This window comes from Dasypus novemcinctus, chromosome 4 (genome assembly GCF_030445035.2).
Source record: "Dasypus novemcinctus isolate mDasNov1 chromosome 4, mDasNov1.1.hap2, whole genome shotgun sequence".
NCBI lineage: Eukaryota > Metazoa > Chordata > Mammalia > Cingulata > Dasypodidae > Dasypus > Dasypus novemcinctus.
In genome coordinates, this window is record NC_080676.1 from 162,799,099 (window position 1) to 162,817,545 (window position 18,447).

The 18,447-nt window shown below is 44.2% G+C and overlaps 1 protein-coding gene across 5 annotated transcripts in view; it reads left to right on the forward strand.

Annotated features, from left to right (window-relative positions):
* BACE2 (beta-secretase 2) overlaps positions 1 to 18,447 on the forward strand; it is a 221,883-nt gene that overhangs the window by 173,737 nt on the left and 29,699 nt on the right. For all 5 annotated transcript variants that reach the window (XM_071214980.1, XM_071214981.1, XM_071214982.1 and 2 more), the window contains exon 10: positions 13,250 to 13,373. In XM_071214980.1, coding sequence (XP_071071081.1) covers positions 13,250 to 13,373 — 124 coding nt within the window. The remainder of the gene's footprint in view (positions 1 to 13,249; positions 13,374 to 18,447) is intronic.

The window sequence follows — 18,447 nt, forward strand, 5'->3', positions numbered from 1 at the left end:
GACGCAGCTCGCCAGCCTCTGCCTCCGTCGTCACATGGCCTTCCTCCGTGTGCATCTGTCTCCTCCTCGAGGCCTTGGAGGAGGGCCACCCACTCCAGCATGACCTCAGCTTCACATGATTACTTTTGTGAAGACCCCATTTCCAAAGAAGGTCACCTGCGCGGGCGCTGAGGGCCAGTGTTAGAGTCTTTAGATTTCAGTGAATCCTTTCAGGAGCACAGTTAAATCCCTAATGTGACTATATGCACACAGTGGAAGCCCAGTATTATGCTCTTAACTGAATTGCGTGGTATTCATTTCAGTGCCCTGCCTCATATATAAGGAATAATGCCACTCTGTCACCCAGAGGTCTCACAAGCATGACAGGGTATGCTGCATCCACGTAATGTCAAACTCCTACTCTGTCTGCAAACGGCTACCCACTCACCCAATGCCCTTTGGAGACCTCAGAGTCTTTCTACCTTGGCCCCACTATGTTCCCTGCACTCAGAGGCACCTAATAAATAATTGCCATCGATAACAAGGAAACCAGCTCTTGTCATCTAAACCGTCCCCCCACCACTCAGCACCTCCTTTGGATGCCTTCTGCCCTTTCCTGTTTCTGGGCTGTACTTGTATCTCGGAGAGAACAATGAGGTGATTTGAAGCTTCTGCAGTGCTTTCAGCATGCAAATTGATAGACATCATTTTTGTTTGCCTTGCATACGTGGGCAAGGTCATACCTCGTTCATTTAAGATTTCCTTTGGCTTCGAGTGGTGGCGCGGTTTGCCGAGTTGCTCTGACAAATACAGCACAATGGGTTGTTTTAAACAAACCTTTGTTGTCTCGTGATGTTGAAGGCTAGAAGTTCAACATCGAGGCCGTGGCAAGGCAGCTCTCTCTCCCTGAAGTCTGCAGCATTCTGGCCCTGGCTTGTCACAGTCCATGGGGTCCGTGGCTGGCATCTCTGCCTCCTGTCACATGGCCGTCTCTCACCCTGTGTGGTCTTTCTGGCTCCTGGCTCCTCTGCCTCACTGCATCCGATTTCTTCTGCTTTCAAAGGACTTCAGTTACACGAATCAAGGCCACCCTGAATCATTTCGGCCATACCTTACCCAACAATGGTCTTCACACCGTCCTCTTCACAGTGGGTTCACGCCCACAGGGATATGGATTGAGATTAAGAAGAGGTCTTGGGAAGCAGACTTGGCCCAGTGGATAAGGCGTCTGTCTACCACATGGGAGGTCCGTGGTTCAAACCCTGGGCCTCCTTGACCTGTGTGAAGCTGGCCCAAGTACTGTGCTGATGGGTGCAAGGAGTGCGGTGCCACGTGGGGGTGTCCCCTGCATAGGGGAGCCCCACGTGCAAGGAGTGTGTATTGTAAGGAGAGCCAGCCAGCATGATGAAAGTGCAGCCTGCCCAGGAATGGCACCACACACACGGAGAGCTGACGCAGCAAGATGACAAAAAGATGAGCAAGCAACAAAAAGAAACACAGATTCCCATGCTGCTGACAACAACAGAAGAGGACAAAAAAACAAGAACACACAGCAAAATAGACACAGAGAACAGACAACTGGGGGGTGGGGAGAAATAAATAAATCTTTTGAAAAAAAAAGAACAGGTCTTCGTTGGGATACGTTATTTCAACCCACCACAAGTGGGTCTCTGAAACCTCACTTAAAAGGGCTAAGGAATGATAGCCACGTCCTGAACCTCAACAGACTTCAACTCCTACACTCTGATTTATTGGACTTACCCCACTCAGCTAACATGGAGGTGAAGAAGGTCAACCACTACACCATGGAGCCTAGAGTGCCTACAACTGAAAGCAGGAGGATTGCATCCAGTATCCATGTGGAATCTAAGCCTCCTCTTGACATAGATGTGCAATGGACACGACCAATCCAATGTCCACAGAGAAAATGTGGCATTGGTGTGGGAAACGTGTCCATGGTGGCTGCTGGGTGTGGGGAATGGGAGGAAGAGATGAGATGTGGAGGCGTTTTCGGGACTTGGAGTTGTCCTGGGTGGTGCTTCACGGACAATTACGGGACATTGTAGATCTGCCCAGGGCCCACTGGATGGAACGTGGGAGAGTATGGGCTCTGATGTGGACCATTGACCATGAGGCGCAGCGATGCCCAGAGATGTACTTACAAATGCAATGGATGTGTCATGATGATGGGAGAGAGTGTTGCTGTGGGGGGAGTGGGGGGTGGGGGTGGTGGGGTTGAATGGGACTTTATATTTTTTGAATGTAATATTTTTTAAAAATGAATTTAAAAAAAAGGGGGGGGGTGGCTAAGGAGATCATAGTTCCCAAATCAGGAAGCATTTAAGAAAGATAGATTACTAGATCCCACACAAGTTCTAAGGTGGGGTCCACAAACCCATACTGGTTTAGCTTAGTTTGTTTTACGCTTGGCTTGATGCACAGCCAAATTTGATCAAACTCCAATTAGGTGAGCGCTGAGGTTTCTTTTAAATCTTGGGATCTTTGTTGGATTGGGATATAAATTTTGTAAACCCTCTTCTTCCCTCTCTCCAGTCAGAGCCTCAGTCATCACGTTCATGCTGTTACAGTAAATCAACTAAATGCCACTGCGCGTGATTGGAGACCTCATGATTCTATGAGGGTGGCAGTTAGGTTCTTGTTCATCACAATGTTTCCAAAACTAGTCTGTTTGTTTTTGTTTTCTTTTTAAGTAGCTATTGTAATATAAACTATTAGTCATCTGTTAGGATAAGAAAATGAGCCTGACTTTCCTCAATAAGGGAATAGTTTCTGAAAGTGTGGAGTTCCTGGCAGGAGGCAGCCCATGTCCGGGGGACTGGTGTTACCAGCCAGGGGCAGTAGGTCCTAAGCTGTCAGAGACAAGTTATCCTGCCTTGAAATGAGGGAAAATTATGCACAATATATCAAAACCTATGGGATGCAGCAAAAGCAGTGGTGCGGGGGAAGTTTGTAGCCATAAATGTCTAGATTAAAAAAGAAGAAAGAGCTAAAATCAAAGACCTAATTACACACCTGGAAGAATTAGAAAAAGAACAGCAAACTAATCCCAACAAGTAGAAAGGAGGAAAAAACAAAGATTAGAGCAGAGATAAATGAAATTGAAAATAAGAAAACACTGGAAAAAATTAACAAAACCAAAAGCTGGTTCTTTGAGAAGATTAATAAAATTCACAAACCCTTGGCTAGACTGACAAAGAAAAAAAAGAGAGAAGATGTAAATATAAAACAAGAAATGACAAAGGGGATATCACCATTGACCCCACAGAAAAAAAAGATGTCATAAGAGGATACTTTGAAAAATTGTATGCCAACAAGATGAATAACTTAGAGGAAATGGACAGATTCCTAGAATTTAGCATGGTGAAATGCTCACAGCTTTCCCTCTAAGATCTGGAACAAGACAAGGATGCCCACTGTCACTGCTCTTATTTAACATTGTGTTAGAAGTACTTGATTGAGCACTTAGGCAAGAAAAAGTTATAAAAGGCATCCAAATTGGAAAGGAAGAAGTAAAAATTTCATTATTTTCAGATGACATGATCCTATACATATAAAGCCCTGAGAAATCTACAACGAAGCTTCTAGAACTTATAAACGAGTTCAGTAAAGTGGCAGAATATAAGATCATTTGGCAAAAATCGTAGCCAATAATGAACAATCCAAGGAGGAAATTAAGAAAAAAATTCCATTTACAATAGCAACAATAATAAAAGAATCAAGTACCCTAGGAATAAACTTAACTAAAGATGGACTTGTATGCAGAAAAATACACAGCATTGTTAAAGGAAATCGTTAAAGAAGACTTAAATAAATGGGGAAATATCCCCTGTTCATATAGGAAGATTAAACATCATTAAGATGTCTAGCCTACCCAAACTGATTTACAGATTTAATGCAATTCCAATAAAAACTATCACAGCATATTTTACTGAATTGGAAAAGTTAAGTATGAAATTTATTTGGAAGGGCAAGGGGCCCTGAATAGCCAAAGACATATTGAAATAGAAAAATGAAATTGGAAGAATCATGCTACCTGACTTCAAACATACTACAAAACAGTGGTCAACCTGCATGGAATTGGCACAAGGATAGATACACTGACCAATGGAATAAAACTGAGAGTACTGATATAGATCCTCGCATATATAGTCAATTGTTATTCAACAAGGCCACCAAGCCCACTCAACTGGGAAAGAATGGCATCTTCAAAAAATGGTGCTTGAAGAACTGGATATCCATATCTAAAAGAATGGAAGAGGATTGCTATCTCTTGCCCTATACAAAAATTAATTCAAGATGTATCAAAGGTCTAAATATAAGAGCCAAGACCATAAATCTCCTGGAAGATAATGTAGGGAAGCATCTATAAGATCTGGTAGTAGGAAGTGATTTCCTAAACTTTCCCCCTAAAGCATGAGCAACAAAAGAAAAAATAGATAAATGGGGCCTCCTCAAAATCAAAAACTTTTGCACTTCTAAGGAGTTAGTCAAGAAAGTGAAAAGGCAGCCTACTCAATGGAAGAAAATATTTCATAAACATCTATCCAATAAGGGCCTAATATCCAGCATATATAAAGAAATCCTACACCTTGAAAATAAAAAGACAGACAACCCATTTTAAAAATGGGCAAGTGATGTGAATAGACACTTCTCCAAAGAAATACAAATGGCTAAAAAGCACATGAGAAGATGCTCAGCATTACTAGCTATTAGAGAAATGCAAATTAAAACTATAATGAGATATCATCTTACACCCATTAGACTGGCAGCTGTTAAAACAGCAGAGAACTACAAGTGTTGGAGAGGATGTGGAGGAATGGGAACCCTTATCCACTGTTGGTAGGAATGTAGAATGGTGCAACCATTATGGAAGACAATTTAATGGTTCCTCAGGAAGCTAACATAGAACTGCTATATGACCCAACAATCCCACTGCTGGGCATATATCCAGAAGAATTGAAAGCAGATAAATGCACAGACATATATGCACACCAATGTTCATAACGCATTATTCACTATTGCCAAAAGTTGAAAGCAACCCAAATGTCCATCAACAGATGAATGGATAAGCAATGGAGTATTACTCAGCTATAGAAGGAATGCAGTATTAGCACATGGGACAACATTGGATGAATCTTGAAGGCCTTATGTTAAGTGAAGTAAGCCGAGCACTGAAGGACAAATACTACGTGACCTCACCAATATGAATTAAGCAAATTGAGCAGACTCACAGAGGTAGAGTCTGGAAGATAGGTTTATGGAACAGAAAGGAAATAGAGGGTTGTGAACCAATGCCCATATGGGAAAAATCTATGGTAAGGTGGAAGGGTGTAGTTGTGCAGTGGATGGATGTGACAATGGTACAGTGATACCACTGGGTTTGGTGGTGCTGGTCTAGGAGGAGGGTAGTGTGTGCAGGGGTTGGGTTGGACTGTCCATGAAACTGGGGAATGGGTTGGGGGAAGGAACAGGTGAACTCTGGGGATTTGCAGGTCTGCAGTTAAAACTACAATGTTGGGAATGTTCTTTTGACAGATATAGCAGGGGAGGATTACTGGTGTAGGGTGTTGGATATGGGTGTTGGGGCATACAGGACACGGTCCATCTCAGCCAGGCTCTTATGGAATATGTAAGTGTTCATCTTGTCATAGTGTGTTATATCAGTATGTGGATACCGACACAATAAACAGGAAAAATACTGAACTCCCATCCTGGGTAATTATGCTGTGTTCTCAAATAGAGGGGCAGGAGTCTCTCAAGAACATAGGTTGTGCCTAATAAAAACAAACAGACTAATATGCCAAGCCCTCAATATTATTGCAAATATCTATGAATCTTATTCTTCAAAAAGTGAAACTTAGTGGTTTCCATAGGTCCCAAAGGGAGGAGGAGGGAAGAATAGAATAGATGGAACATAGGACATTTTGGGGGCATTGAAATTGTTCTGCATGATCTTGCAATAATGGCTACAGGCCATTTAAAATTTCATCAAAATTTATAAAAGTGTATGGTCCAAAATGTAAATAATAATGTAAACCATTGACCATGCTTCAATATTTGTACATTCTGACAATTGTACTATCTGTATGTAAAATGTTATTAATGGGGGAGGGCATTGGGTATATGGAAAAGCCCTATATTCTCTATGTGACTTTCCTGTAATGTAAAGAAGGTAAAATGAAAAAAAGACACTGGAAGAATATATGGAAGAAAATGTCTGTACATACTAGACAACAGATGTTACAGTGATGAAAGACATAATGCCTAAAAATTTTTTTAAAATTTTTGTATTTTATGTTACTTTTAAAACAAAACTATCATTTCATTTTATTATTTTTATTTGGGTATTTTCTTGGCTTCATCTTTGGAGAGGTTTTGGAAGGCAGAAGGGTCACAACTATGGCAGAGGAGGATCATTGGTGTGGGATGTCAGTGATGGGGGGGATGTATGGGAGGGGGTTCATCTGGGGCAAACCTCTAAGGCTTATGAATGTATTCAAGTGTTCATGGGCATTGTCATGGTGGGTGGAGATCCACACAATAATCAAAAGAATTTTGAATTCCTATTCTGGGGAGTTCTACATTCTCTAATGGAACAGCAAGAATTCTCCAAGTTCAGAGATGGCACCTAGTGAAGGAGGACACACCATTGACAGGCCCTTGACATTGATGATTGTACTAATGAACCTGTTCTTTTTGAAATTGAAACTTAGCCTAATATTATATATTGCCTAAGGGTTACCTCCTGAAGGCTTCCTTGTTACTTAAATGTGGCATCTTTCTAAGCCATACTCAGCATATAAATGCACTACCTTCCCTCACCACTAGTGTGGGACATGACTCTTGGGGATGAGCCTCCCTGGCACCAAGGGATTATTACCAAGTGCCAACCAGCAATGCACCTGGAAAAAGACCTTGACCATAAGGGGGAAATGGTAAATACAAATGAGTGTTTTTAGCTAAGAGATTTCAAAGTGCATCGGGACATCATTCCAGATGTTATGCTTATGCATGTCTCAGCAGGATCTCATTGACTGCCACAGTGAATAGTGCCTCAAACAGTGGGGCTCCTGAAAGCTCTAGAGACATCCAGACACTGTAGGTAGGCAGACAGCTCAGGAGTTTGACACCTTGCCAGTGGGTCTTACTTGAAATTTATGCTCCTTGTTGTGACAAAGTTGGACTCACTTGTGGTTTCCCTACACATGACTCTTCTGCCTCTTCTATTTGGACCTATAGTTAGTACTATACTTAATAGTTGTATGTCCAAGAGACTTAAATCTTTGGTCTGTCCAAATTTTTGGGCCCTGAATCTTAGCAGAGTTGTAACACCTACTCTCCAGTTGATTGGACTCATCCAGGACAACTCACAAGGTGATGATGATGGACAATGCCCCTCCCAAGGAACAGAGTCCGCAACTGCAAGGAAGATAGTTCCATCAGTCTGCCCCATGGGGATCCACCAGCTTACAGGCTTACAGTTGTGAGGCTGTGAAAATGTCCAAACCAAGGCATCATCAAGACGATGCCTTCTTGCTGAAGACTGGTTGCTGGCGATCCTTGGCTCTGCCACATGGCAAGGCACATGGCGGTGTCTGCTGGTCTCTCCCTTCTCTTCTGGGTTTTGTTGCTTCCAGCTTCCTGCTTCTGTGGCTTTCTCTCTCTGTCTGAATTTCATTCTCTTAGAAAGGACTCTAGTAAGAGGATTAAGACCTGTCCTGATTGAGGTGGGTCACATCTTCAGTTAAGATCCTCCTCTCCAAAACCTAGTTTCACTGGTTCCATACCCACAGGAATGGATTACCCTTAAGAGCGTACTCTTATGGGGTCCGTACAGCTTCAGCCCATCCCAGGAAGGGTCCAGTCCATGACTCTCCTGGCTTCTGGCGGTGGCCAGCCGTCTCAGCATTCCTGGACTTGGGGCAGCCTCTTCACTCTCAGCCACTGTCACCCCATGACCTCCTCTCATCTCCATCTGCATGCAGTGTCTCCTCTGGTCAGCCTGGGCCTGTGTCTGAATTTCCCCTTCTTTTAAGGACACGGGTCATACTGGAGCCAGGGCCCACCCTTTCCCATCTGCCCTCATCCACCATAACCGCTGCCCTCTGCAGTGGCTCCACGTCCAAAGAAAGTCCTGCTCTCGTCTTACTGTAACCACTGCCGTGGGCTGTGGCTCCACGTCCAACCACGGTCCCACTCTCGGGTCCTGGGGATGAGGATATTCGCGTTTTGGGGGGAGGGTTGCCCGGTTCAACCCACGACAGACCTTTCTGCTCAGACGGTGTCTTACTACTCCACACCCCCACCTGCCCGAGGAGTACACTGCCATCTCCATTCACATGGGCATTTTGTGCTTCCAGAAAAGGGAGGGAAGACTAAGAGCCCCTGACCATTAGAAAAAAAAAAAGAGGGAAACATGTGGCTCAACCAATTGGGCTCCCGTCTACCATATAGGAGGTCCAGGGTTCCATGCCCAGGGCCTCCTGGTGAGGGCAAGCTGGCACATGTGCAGAGCTGACCCACGCAGAGTGCCTGCCCACGTGGGAATGTCTCCCTGCGCAGGAGTGCTGCCCTGTGTGGGAATGCTACCCATTGCGGGAAAGCTGCCCCACGCAGGAGTGCTGGCCGACGCAGAGAGCTGGTGCAGCAAGATGACCCAACAAGAGACACAGAGGAGAGAGAAGAAGATGTTGCAGAACAGGGAGTTGAGGTGGCACAAGAGAGTAATCGCCTCTCTCCCACGCCGGAAGGTCCCAGGATCGGTTCCCGGAGCTGCTTAATGAGAATACAAGCAGATACAGAAGACACAGCGAATAGACACAGAGAACAGACAACAGAGGGAACGGGGGCAAGGAAGGGGCATGCGCAGAAATAAAATAAAATATTATTAAAAAAGAAAAATGCCCTGCAGGCTACCCAAACCAGGCGTGGAGAAAAAATATATATCCCATCTCTGTGTCATGTCCCACCTCCCCTGTTGTCTCAAGCACCCTGTGGTCCTTGGAGAACTGGTGGGAATTGAGGGCTCCCTTCTAGAAAGTGCACCGGCACCCATCCACAGGAAACAACATACACACTCTGCAGAGCTTCCGAGCACAGCACTTTCTCCCAGCAAGGCAGGGGCTCCTCACCCACTGCCCGCCCATCCCCAGCACCCAGGGGAGCTGGTGGCCGTGTGGGATGGCTGGAGAGGAGGGGTGGGGGGGAGAGGGTCCCTCCAGCACCCCCATGGGTGACAGCGGTGGGAGTCACCCCCGAGGCCTGTGCGTGAGTCTGCTGGGGTGAGAGGGTGGCTGTGCTGGGCGGCGGAGCCCTTGGGGGGCTGCGTTGGCTCGCCTCAACCAGTCACCCCGTTCCGAAGTCCCGGCTGGCCGCGCCTCCTGAGCCCACTGTTCCTGACGGGCAGCGGCAGGCAAGGACCCCAGCTCCCGGCCGCTCCTCCCTGCTTTGCCTCCTTCATCTTTCAAGAGATGCGCCTTAGGATAAAGTTGGGGTTCATCTCCCTAGAACCCCAGCCCTGCTCCCTTCCTCCCTCCACTCTGGCTTTGGAATCTGCAGCCTGCCCGGGGCTCTGTCCTGGGACCTGGCCAGGGGCCTGGGTGCTCTTTGAAATCAAGACTTGGGGCTCAGGATGACTGCGTGTCAGAGCCAAAGAAGGGTGAGGACGAGTGTGCAAGGCCGGGGGGAGGGAGCCTCCCAGGGCCCAGGGCTTTTACTTATTTATAAGTTTAACGAATCGGAAAAAAACGTGACCAGGAAACCATTCGCTCCCTTCCTCTAATTTTACAATGAAAAATATTTTTAAGGTCAAAACTTGTAAGTTTACAGGCAGAACCCTTAGGTATACCCTGAAAATGCTCATTTTATGAAGCTTTCAAGGCATTTTTATAAGGAAATACTCTTTGCCCTCTTCCCTTCTTCTTCCCTATTACTTAAGGTGTAATTTCTAATTTATATTTAGCTTCTCTCTCCTTTTCTGTATTGCCTTTGGTCCTTACTGACCAGAACATGTGATTTGCCTCGTAGGAAAAATAACAGCCAGGCTCCTGGTCAGGAAACAGGAGGCTTGCTTTTTGTTTTGCTTGGCTTGGCTTTGCTTTGCTTTTGGGTGAGGCTATAAAAGTGAGGTCTTATTTAGAATGATTAAAGAAAGACTTACATCGTCGCCAAATGCAATGAATACCCCCAGTTCGTTGTGCTTTGCTAGGGCGGCTGCAGGAAACTGAGATGCATGTTAAAGGGGTGTGCAGGTTCGCGGAAGATGACGTGTGACCCCTTTTATTTATTTATTTATTTATTTATTTTTAAAGATTTATTTATTTATTTAATTGCCCCCCCCCTCCCCTGGTTGTCTGTTCTTGGTGTCTATTTGCTGTGTCTTGTTTCTTTGTCCGCTTCTGTTGTCGTCAGCAGCACGGGAAGTGTGGGCGGCGCCATCCCTGGGCAGGCTGCACTTTCTTTCGCGCTGGGCGGCTCTCCTTATGGGGCGCACTCCTTGCACGTGGGGTCCCCTACCCGGGGGACACCCCTGCGTGGCACGGCACTCCTTGTGTGCATCAGCACTGCGCATCGCCAGCTCCACACGGGTCAAGGAGGCCCGGGGTTTGAACCGCGGACCTGCCGTATGGTAGATGGACGCCCTAACCACTGGACCAAATTCCGTTTCCCGTGTGACCCCTTTTAACACTACTTCTCTCTGAGTGTGTGTGTGCATGCACAAGATGGTTGCAAGCTTGGGAAATAGGCCGCTTATATTTTTGAATAGTATCTTAGGTATAATTCAGATAATACGTTCAATATGTTTTTAGGTGAAGGACTTCTAAATCTAATATAATGGGTCCAAGTATTAAATTGAAAAAAATAAAACCCAGGGGAAGTGTCTAAAATGTCTGGATACACTGGGGAAATATTAAATGTATTATACTTTTTCATATTAACAGTTGGACCCTTGCTCTAAAGGTGTATCACCTAAAAAAAGTGTCCAGATGTTGAGAAAAAAGCATATTGAGTATATTACTTCAAAATCCAAGTAATAAATTTGACCTATGCTTTCCACTTTGCCGATACCCTCTGCACACATAGGAAAAGTCTGGAAGGAAATATACCAAAAGGTAAAACGAAGATCCCTGACTGTGGAAATAGGTGAGGTTTTTTTCCCCTGTCTTCCTACTGGCAAACATTTTTCCCTTCTTTTTTTTCTGGCAGAAATTAAATAAGGACAGATAAAATCCCATGGCCATCTCTCACTAAAATAAAGTGGAGTTGATAGGAATAAAATTGGTCAATTGAACGAGTCACTGTAGTGTGCTTTTGGAATATATAAATCATGGTCCCTTGGTGGCTTTTACACTGAGGGCAGGCCCGGTTTCTCTTCAGTTGTCTGTCTGTCTGCTCCTGTATGTGCAGGGTTCTGCAGTAGCGAAGGTCCAGGTTTTCATTCCTGAGTTCAACAGTTATTTACAGAGCAGCTCTGTGAGCTGTGCTAGGGATACAAAGGGCTGCGTGGGAGGGTGGGAACAGACAAATTCCTATCCTTGTTGTGGAGGAAAAAAAAAGTTAAAGTAAACTTACAGTCTTAGAGTGTGAAAAGCGCTAAGAAAATGAAGTAATACAGGTGGAGCTGGGCAGTGCTGGGTGGGCTGGAAGCTGAGATTAGAAATCAAGTGAAGAGGTGAAGGAGGCAGCCATGTCTTACTGGTGACAACGACCCCAGGAATGAAATTCTCTCCCCCTGGCTACCGAGGACGGGCCTGGGTCAGCTTCACCGCAGCCCCAGCAGCAGCTCGGATGTTCTGCTACTTCTCTGCACCCCGAGTTGCTCCCACCGTATCTGCAGGAGGGACGCTGTTTGCCCTGGTTGTGAAATCTTATCTTACTTATGTTTCCTTCTTGGCCGGCTGTACTTGCTACTTGTGTGTACTAAATTGGAGAAATGCAATGATCCTTTAGCGAGCCAGGCACTGGTCAGACCTAAGGGGTGGGGGCTGCTGAATTTTTCCCTGGACCTTGGGATTTGAGTCGGAACCTCTGGCAGCTGTGTGGGTGACAGCAGACAGTTAGACCTGTGACCTGCGTGTGGCATGGCGATGGAAGGGCAATGCCCAGCACGGGAAGATGCACGGAGCTTTGGTGGGAGGTGGAGGTGTCTGGGTGTCGTAGTTTGGTTTTATTTATGAATTCCAAAAATATTGAAAGATGTTTGTAAATTGGCCTGTTCCTCTGGGTATATTAGATTGTATTGAATTCAGAGGTTTCACTCTTACCTGATTAATTTATAATTAAGGCTTGGATTGGCAGTAGGGTGTTTCGTCACCAACCCCCTGGTGCGTGGGGACTCAGAGAAAGCAACATGACAGAGGAGACAGTTGTGGAGTTTTAATGCTGGAGCCCCAGGAAGAAAATACCCGGAGAAGCAGATACACGGGCAAAGAGAGAAGGCTCCAGCAGACACGGCAGAAGCCCCGGAAGAGAGAGGAACCACATGCCTGATAGTTTACAACTGGCCTTGTGGAGAGAGCAGAGCAGCTGAGCCCACGGAGAGAGACAAGACTTACCCCAGCCTAGGGCTGAGATTGGCAGGAGCTGGGACCACAGAGCCTTAAGAGGAAGAGGAAGGCTGAACCTGCAGACGTGGCAACAGACTTTGGTGAGGGAAGTATCATACGCTTTATTGCCTCGTGACTGTAAGCTTCTACCCCCAATAAATACGTTTATAAAAGCCAACAGGTTTCCAGTACTTTTCATCGGCACCCCTTGGGCTCACTGATACGCCAGGGCTGACTCCGCAGTGCTGACCTCGGGGGACTCCGCGGCTGTACAGCTCAGTCCCTTGTGCGCCAGTGACGGGAGTGGGTCAGAGTGGTGGGCAGTGAGGGTGGGGCTGCCAGGGCTGCAGCTGTAGAAGTGCTCTGGGTCACTGTCTTTGTCCCCAGCACTCTGAGACCCCACCCCAGGAGCCAGGGAAGGCGGTCAGTTCCCCGCCCTTTGGAAAGCCTCACGCCTCCTCAGCACCCCCCTCCTGTATTTGTTATTTTAAAACAAAATCAGATTAAAGTGACTCCATCTCTTTCGAGGGATTTTCAGGGCCCCTCTTGAAGACTGGCGGTGCCCCCCCCCCATTTCCCGCTCACACACCAGTGGAAGGCACTGCTGTGGCTGCCAGAATAAAACAGCCGGCGTTGGTGGGCAAGCGGCGGGGACCACTGGCCAGTTACCGTGTGACGCTAACTTATATTCTCGTTTGTCACAGCCCCAGTCCCCAAAAGACCAAAATGTGACCACTGGGCACCCTGTCCCCCCGACACCTATGCCTACCGGCTCCTGAGCAGGGGTGGAAGAGACAAGAGCGCCAAAATCTGCTTTGAGGACGAGCTGTGAGTATCCGTCTCTAGGAAGCGTTCTCTTGGATTCTTTCGCATCCTCTGGGGCTCCACAGGTGGCGGGCTGCCCACAGGAGAAAAGTGTCCGCCCTTCAGCGCGGGCCAAGGGCCTGGGGTCGCGTGGAACCGAGTAGGCCGCCCTTTGCTCGTTACGGCGGAGGGTCAGTGGCCTCCTGTGATCTTATGTGTCTCCAAGGTCAGCTGCGTTCCCATTTCATTTGACAGCAGTGGGATCGAACCTCACTTTGTTTATCTTTTGTATTTCTCTGTAAGTTTGTTGTGTAGCCCTTCAAAGCCGTAGAAACACCACAATTCAGCTGGCAGTTTTTCTTCCATTTGGTTTGATGATCCCCGCTCCCCTGGATTAAAGGGGGGTTCCCTCATTTTTGCCACCCACACTTCCTGTTCAGCCAGTTTCATTCACGACAGCCCGAATACATCCAGGTGCTTAGGGCCGCCTCGCAATTCAATAATAAATATAAATGGGAGAGAATGTGGGCGGTCCCTAACAAGGAATGGGAATCTCTCCTGACACCCGCTGATCCAAAGCTGGGCTTGCAATTAAATGCCTTCATCTACCTTACAAATAATTTCCACCCAAAATATTAAAGTCATTGCCTGGGACCAAATTACCCTCCCACTGGCATCATGAGTGTGCCAGGCCCTCATTACTATAGATTGGTTTGTGTTTTCTAGAATTTTATATATGTGAAACTATTCTTTGACTTCTTTCACTCACTGTAATTTTGATTTTCTCCTAAGCTGTCATGTGTGTCAATATCCATTCTTTTTTATTGATCCCTTTGTGCTCCAGTTTGTTTATCTGCTCATCTCTTGATTGAGGGCTGTTTCCAGTTTGTGGCTATTTCAAACAGAGCCTCCGTGGACATGGACATATTCTTTCTTTTTTGGGGGGGTAAATGTCCAGGGGGTGGAATGGCTGGGTCATATGGTAGGTGTGTTTGCCTTTTTTTTTTTAAAAGACTTACTTTCTGTATTTATTTCTCCCCCCCCCCCCCCCCCCCCCGCCTGCCCTCTGTGCTGTTTGTTGTGTGCTCATCTTTTTTTTAGGAAGCACCAGGAGCCCGGGACCTTCCATGTGGGAGGGAGGCGCCCAATGGCTTGAGCCAACTCCACTCCTACTTGTTGTACCTCTCATTGTGTTTCCTCATTGTGTCTCTTTGTTGCATCAACTTGCCAAGCCGGCCCATCACTTCAGCTCACTGTTTTGCTCATCTTGTTTAGGAGGCACTGGGGACTGAACCTCGGACCTCTCATGTGGTAGGCGGGCGCCCAACTGCTTGAGCCACATCCGCTTCCCATGTTTAACATTTTAAGAAACTGCAAAACTTTTCCAGAGTGGTCATACCATTTTACATTCCTATCAGCAGAGTATGAGAACTTGAGCTGCCCCACCACCAGACTTGCATGGTCAGTCTTTCTAATGTTAGATATCATGTTTGGTATATAGTAGTATGTGACTGAGGTTTTATTTTGCATTTCCTAATGACTCATGATGTTGAGCAGCTTCTCATTTGTTTAGTTGCCATATGTATATCTTTGGTAAAATGTCTGTTCAGACCTTTTGTCCTTTTTTTATTGGGTTGTTTGATTTCTTCCTGACTTTGCAGTTTCTTTGTATATTCTGTATAAGCTTCCTTTATCAAATACGTGATTTTTCAACTCTTATCTCCTTGTGAGGCTGTCTTTTCCATTTCTTAACAGTGTTTATCAAAGAGAAGAAGCTCTTAATTCTGATGAGTCCAGCTTATTGATGTTTTATTATTTTATGGATCATTTTTTGGGCACTTGTATTGAAGAACTCTTTTCCTGATCAACGTGACAAGATTTTCTCCTGCGTTTTCTTCTAGAAGTTTTCCAGCTTTAGGTTTATGTTTTATTGAATACAATATGATCCACTTTGAGTTCACTTTTTATGTGGTATGAGCTATGGATCAAAATCATTTTTAAAATATGGCTATCTAATTGTTCCAACGCCATTTGTTCAAAAGATTACTTCTCTCCCCTGAATTGCCTTTGCTCCACTGGTGGAAATAATTGATCGTATATGTGTGTATCTAATTCTGGATTCTCTATTTTGTCTTTACACTAGACACATTGTCATGATAACTGTAATCTTGTAAGTCTTGAAGTTCAGAAATATAAGTTACCCAGTTTTATTCTTTTTCAAAATTACTTGGGCTATTCTAGACCTTTTTCATTTCCATATGAATTTTTAAATCAGCTTATCAATTTTTACAAAAAAGAGCCAGCTGGGATTTTGATTGGGAGTGCGTTGAATCTTTAGATCTATTTGGGAAAATTGATGTCTTAACTGTCTTAAAAATACTGAGTCTTCTTTTTTTTCCTCCCCCCGTCTGAGATGGCTCCCTCGTCTATCTGCTCATTGTCTGCTCTCTATGTTTGCTCCTTATGTCTGCTTATCTTCTTTAGGAGGCACCAGGAACCAAACTCAGGACCTCCCATGTGGGAGGCAGATACTCAACTGCTTGAACCACACCTGTTCCCTGCTCATTGTGCCAGCTTGTTGTGTCTGCTTGTTGCATCTGCTTGTTGTCTTTAGGAGGTACTGGGAACCAACCTGGGACCTCCCATAATGGGAGGCAGGCACCCAACTGCTTAAGCTACATCCGCTCCCCAATATTGAGACTTCTGATCAATAAACATAGTATATCTCTCCATTTATTTAAGTCATCTTTAATTTCTCTCAGCAGTGTTTAGTAGTTTTTAGTGTACAGGTTATACAAATCGTTTGTCATATTTAACCCTAAATATGTCATATTTTGATGTTATTGTAAATTGTATTTTTGAAATTTCAATTTCCTATCATTCACAGCTGGCCTACAGAAATTTAATTGATTTTTGTATAATGATCTTGTATCCTGCAATTTTGCTAAAGTTACTTCTTAGTTCAAGTAGCTATTTTGTAGATTCCATTGGATTTTCTACATAGGTGATCATGGCATATATGAAAAAATCAGTTTTAGCACATTCTTTCTGATCTGCATGCTGTTAATTTCTTTTTCTTGCCTAATTGCTCTGACAAGAACTTCCATTACAAAGTTGTGTAGAAATGATGAGCAGACATTGTTGCCTTTTACCTTATCATAGAGAAAAAATATTCTATCTTGTACCATGAAGGGTGATATTAGCTAGATTTTTCAGAGATGCCCTTTCTTAGGTTGAGGCAGTTATCTTCTATTTTGAGGTTGTTGAGAGTTTTTATCTGCAATGGATGACAGGATTTGTCAGATGCTTTCTCTGCATTCCTTGAGGTGATTTTACATATGTATGTCTGAGAATAAGGTAAATTACATTGATTTTTAAATTTAAACCAACCTTGCATTCTGAAGACAAACTCCTCTTGGTCATTATATATTTTTTGCTAAAATTTTTAAGGGTTTTTTGCATCCTTGCTCATAAGGGATGTTGGTCTATAGTTTTCTTATAATTTTTTCTCTGGGTTTGATATCAGGGTAATACTGGCCTCATACAATGAGTTGGACTGTGCTCCACTTCTTCAGAATCCTGAAAAAGTTTGTGTAGAACTGGTATTATTTCTTCCTTAAATATTTCATATAATTCTTCAGTAAAGTCATCTGGGCCTAGAGTTTTATGTGTGAGAAGGCTTTCAACTAAAAATTCAATTTCTCTAATACATGCAGGACTACTCGAGTTATCTGTTTCTTCTTGAATAAGCCCCATTACGTTTTGAGTACTTGATTTATAGGACAACTAAGCTCACCTTAGTCTTTCTTTGTCCAGACCTGAAATCAGCCATTTCTGTAAAGAAATATTCCTGTTAGTGTGGGCATGTTGTTAAGAAGCCTAGATGTGGACACCAGGTGTGCTTTATAGCCACAGGGTGTCATTCCTTCTAATACCTTTCAGTGACAAAAACTGGAAAATAAGGTTATTTTCAAGCCATGAATTTTATTGGTATTTCCAATTCAGGTTTAGCATCCCCTTTAAGTGCATTGCTTTTATATTTTTAACACATACCTGTTGTGGAAAGTCTTTCCTCATAGGTAAATGAAATATCTTGGTTCCTAACGCCATTAGAGTTTGCCTTCAAATTATAATACCAATATAACTACTAACAATAAAACTACTAAGTGCAGTTTAAGATTTTTTTGCAGTTCTTTTTGTCTTAAAAATACCCAATATGGGTGTATAGTCAGGGTACTGTCATTCAAGTCACATGAAATAATTATTTTCCTATGGTTTCTTGTTACGTATTTGATGTACAAATGGATTTATTTCAGTTTGTTTCCAATATTAGAGTTCTGTTTTTTATATTTAACATTTTATTCTTTATTTTATAGAAGTTTTGAATGTGAAATACATTGCTGGCTCAAAATCAACATTATGTGTCCAAAATTAGTATACTCACAGAAATATTTTTTAATGCCTCCAGTCTGTCCTCCCCGAATCCCTGTCCCAATCTCCATTAATTTCTTATTAGTTCCTGATTTATCCCTTCATTGTTTATTTTTGTGGCATAACTAAACTAACTCAGGTAATATATTCGTAATATGTATTAATACGTACCTATGTATGTGCATTATAAAGAATCCATGTGCATATGTGTGAATCCTTTTTTACATAAAAGGGAAACGATACAGTTCTGCGCTGTGGTTTTTCACTTAACAGCAGAGTAGAGATGACTTTATATCCATGGAGATGACCCTGCTTCCTTCATTTGGGGCACAGGACTCCATGCCATCAGTGGATCAGAGGCTCTTAAACCAGCCGGTGGTGGAAGCTTGTAAAGTTACAGCTCTCCTGGTCTTACACATAACGCTGCAGTGAATAAACTCGTTGCTTTGCAGTGAATATAATACAGCGAACTATTCAGGTTAATGGGTAGACTGTCACCATCACTCTACAAGCCTTCCCTCCACTCTATGATTCCCTCCTTCCTTCCCACCCCAGAGTAACCTCCGTTCTATCTTTTTTGGCCATCATTTCCTTGCTTTTCTTGATAGTTTTACTACCTAAGTATGTACTGCAAAGCACTGTTATTTAATTTTGTCTATTGGGGACT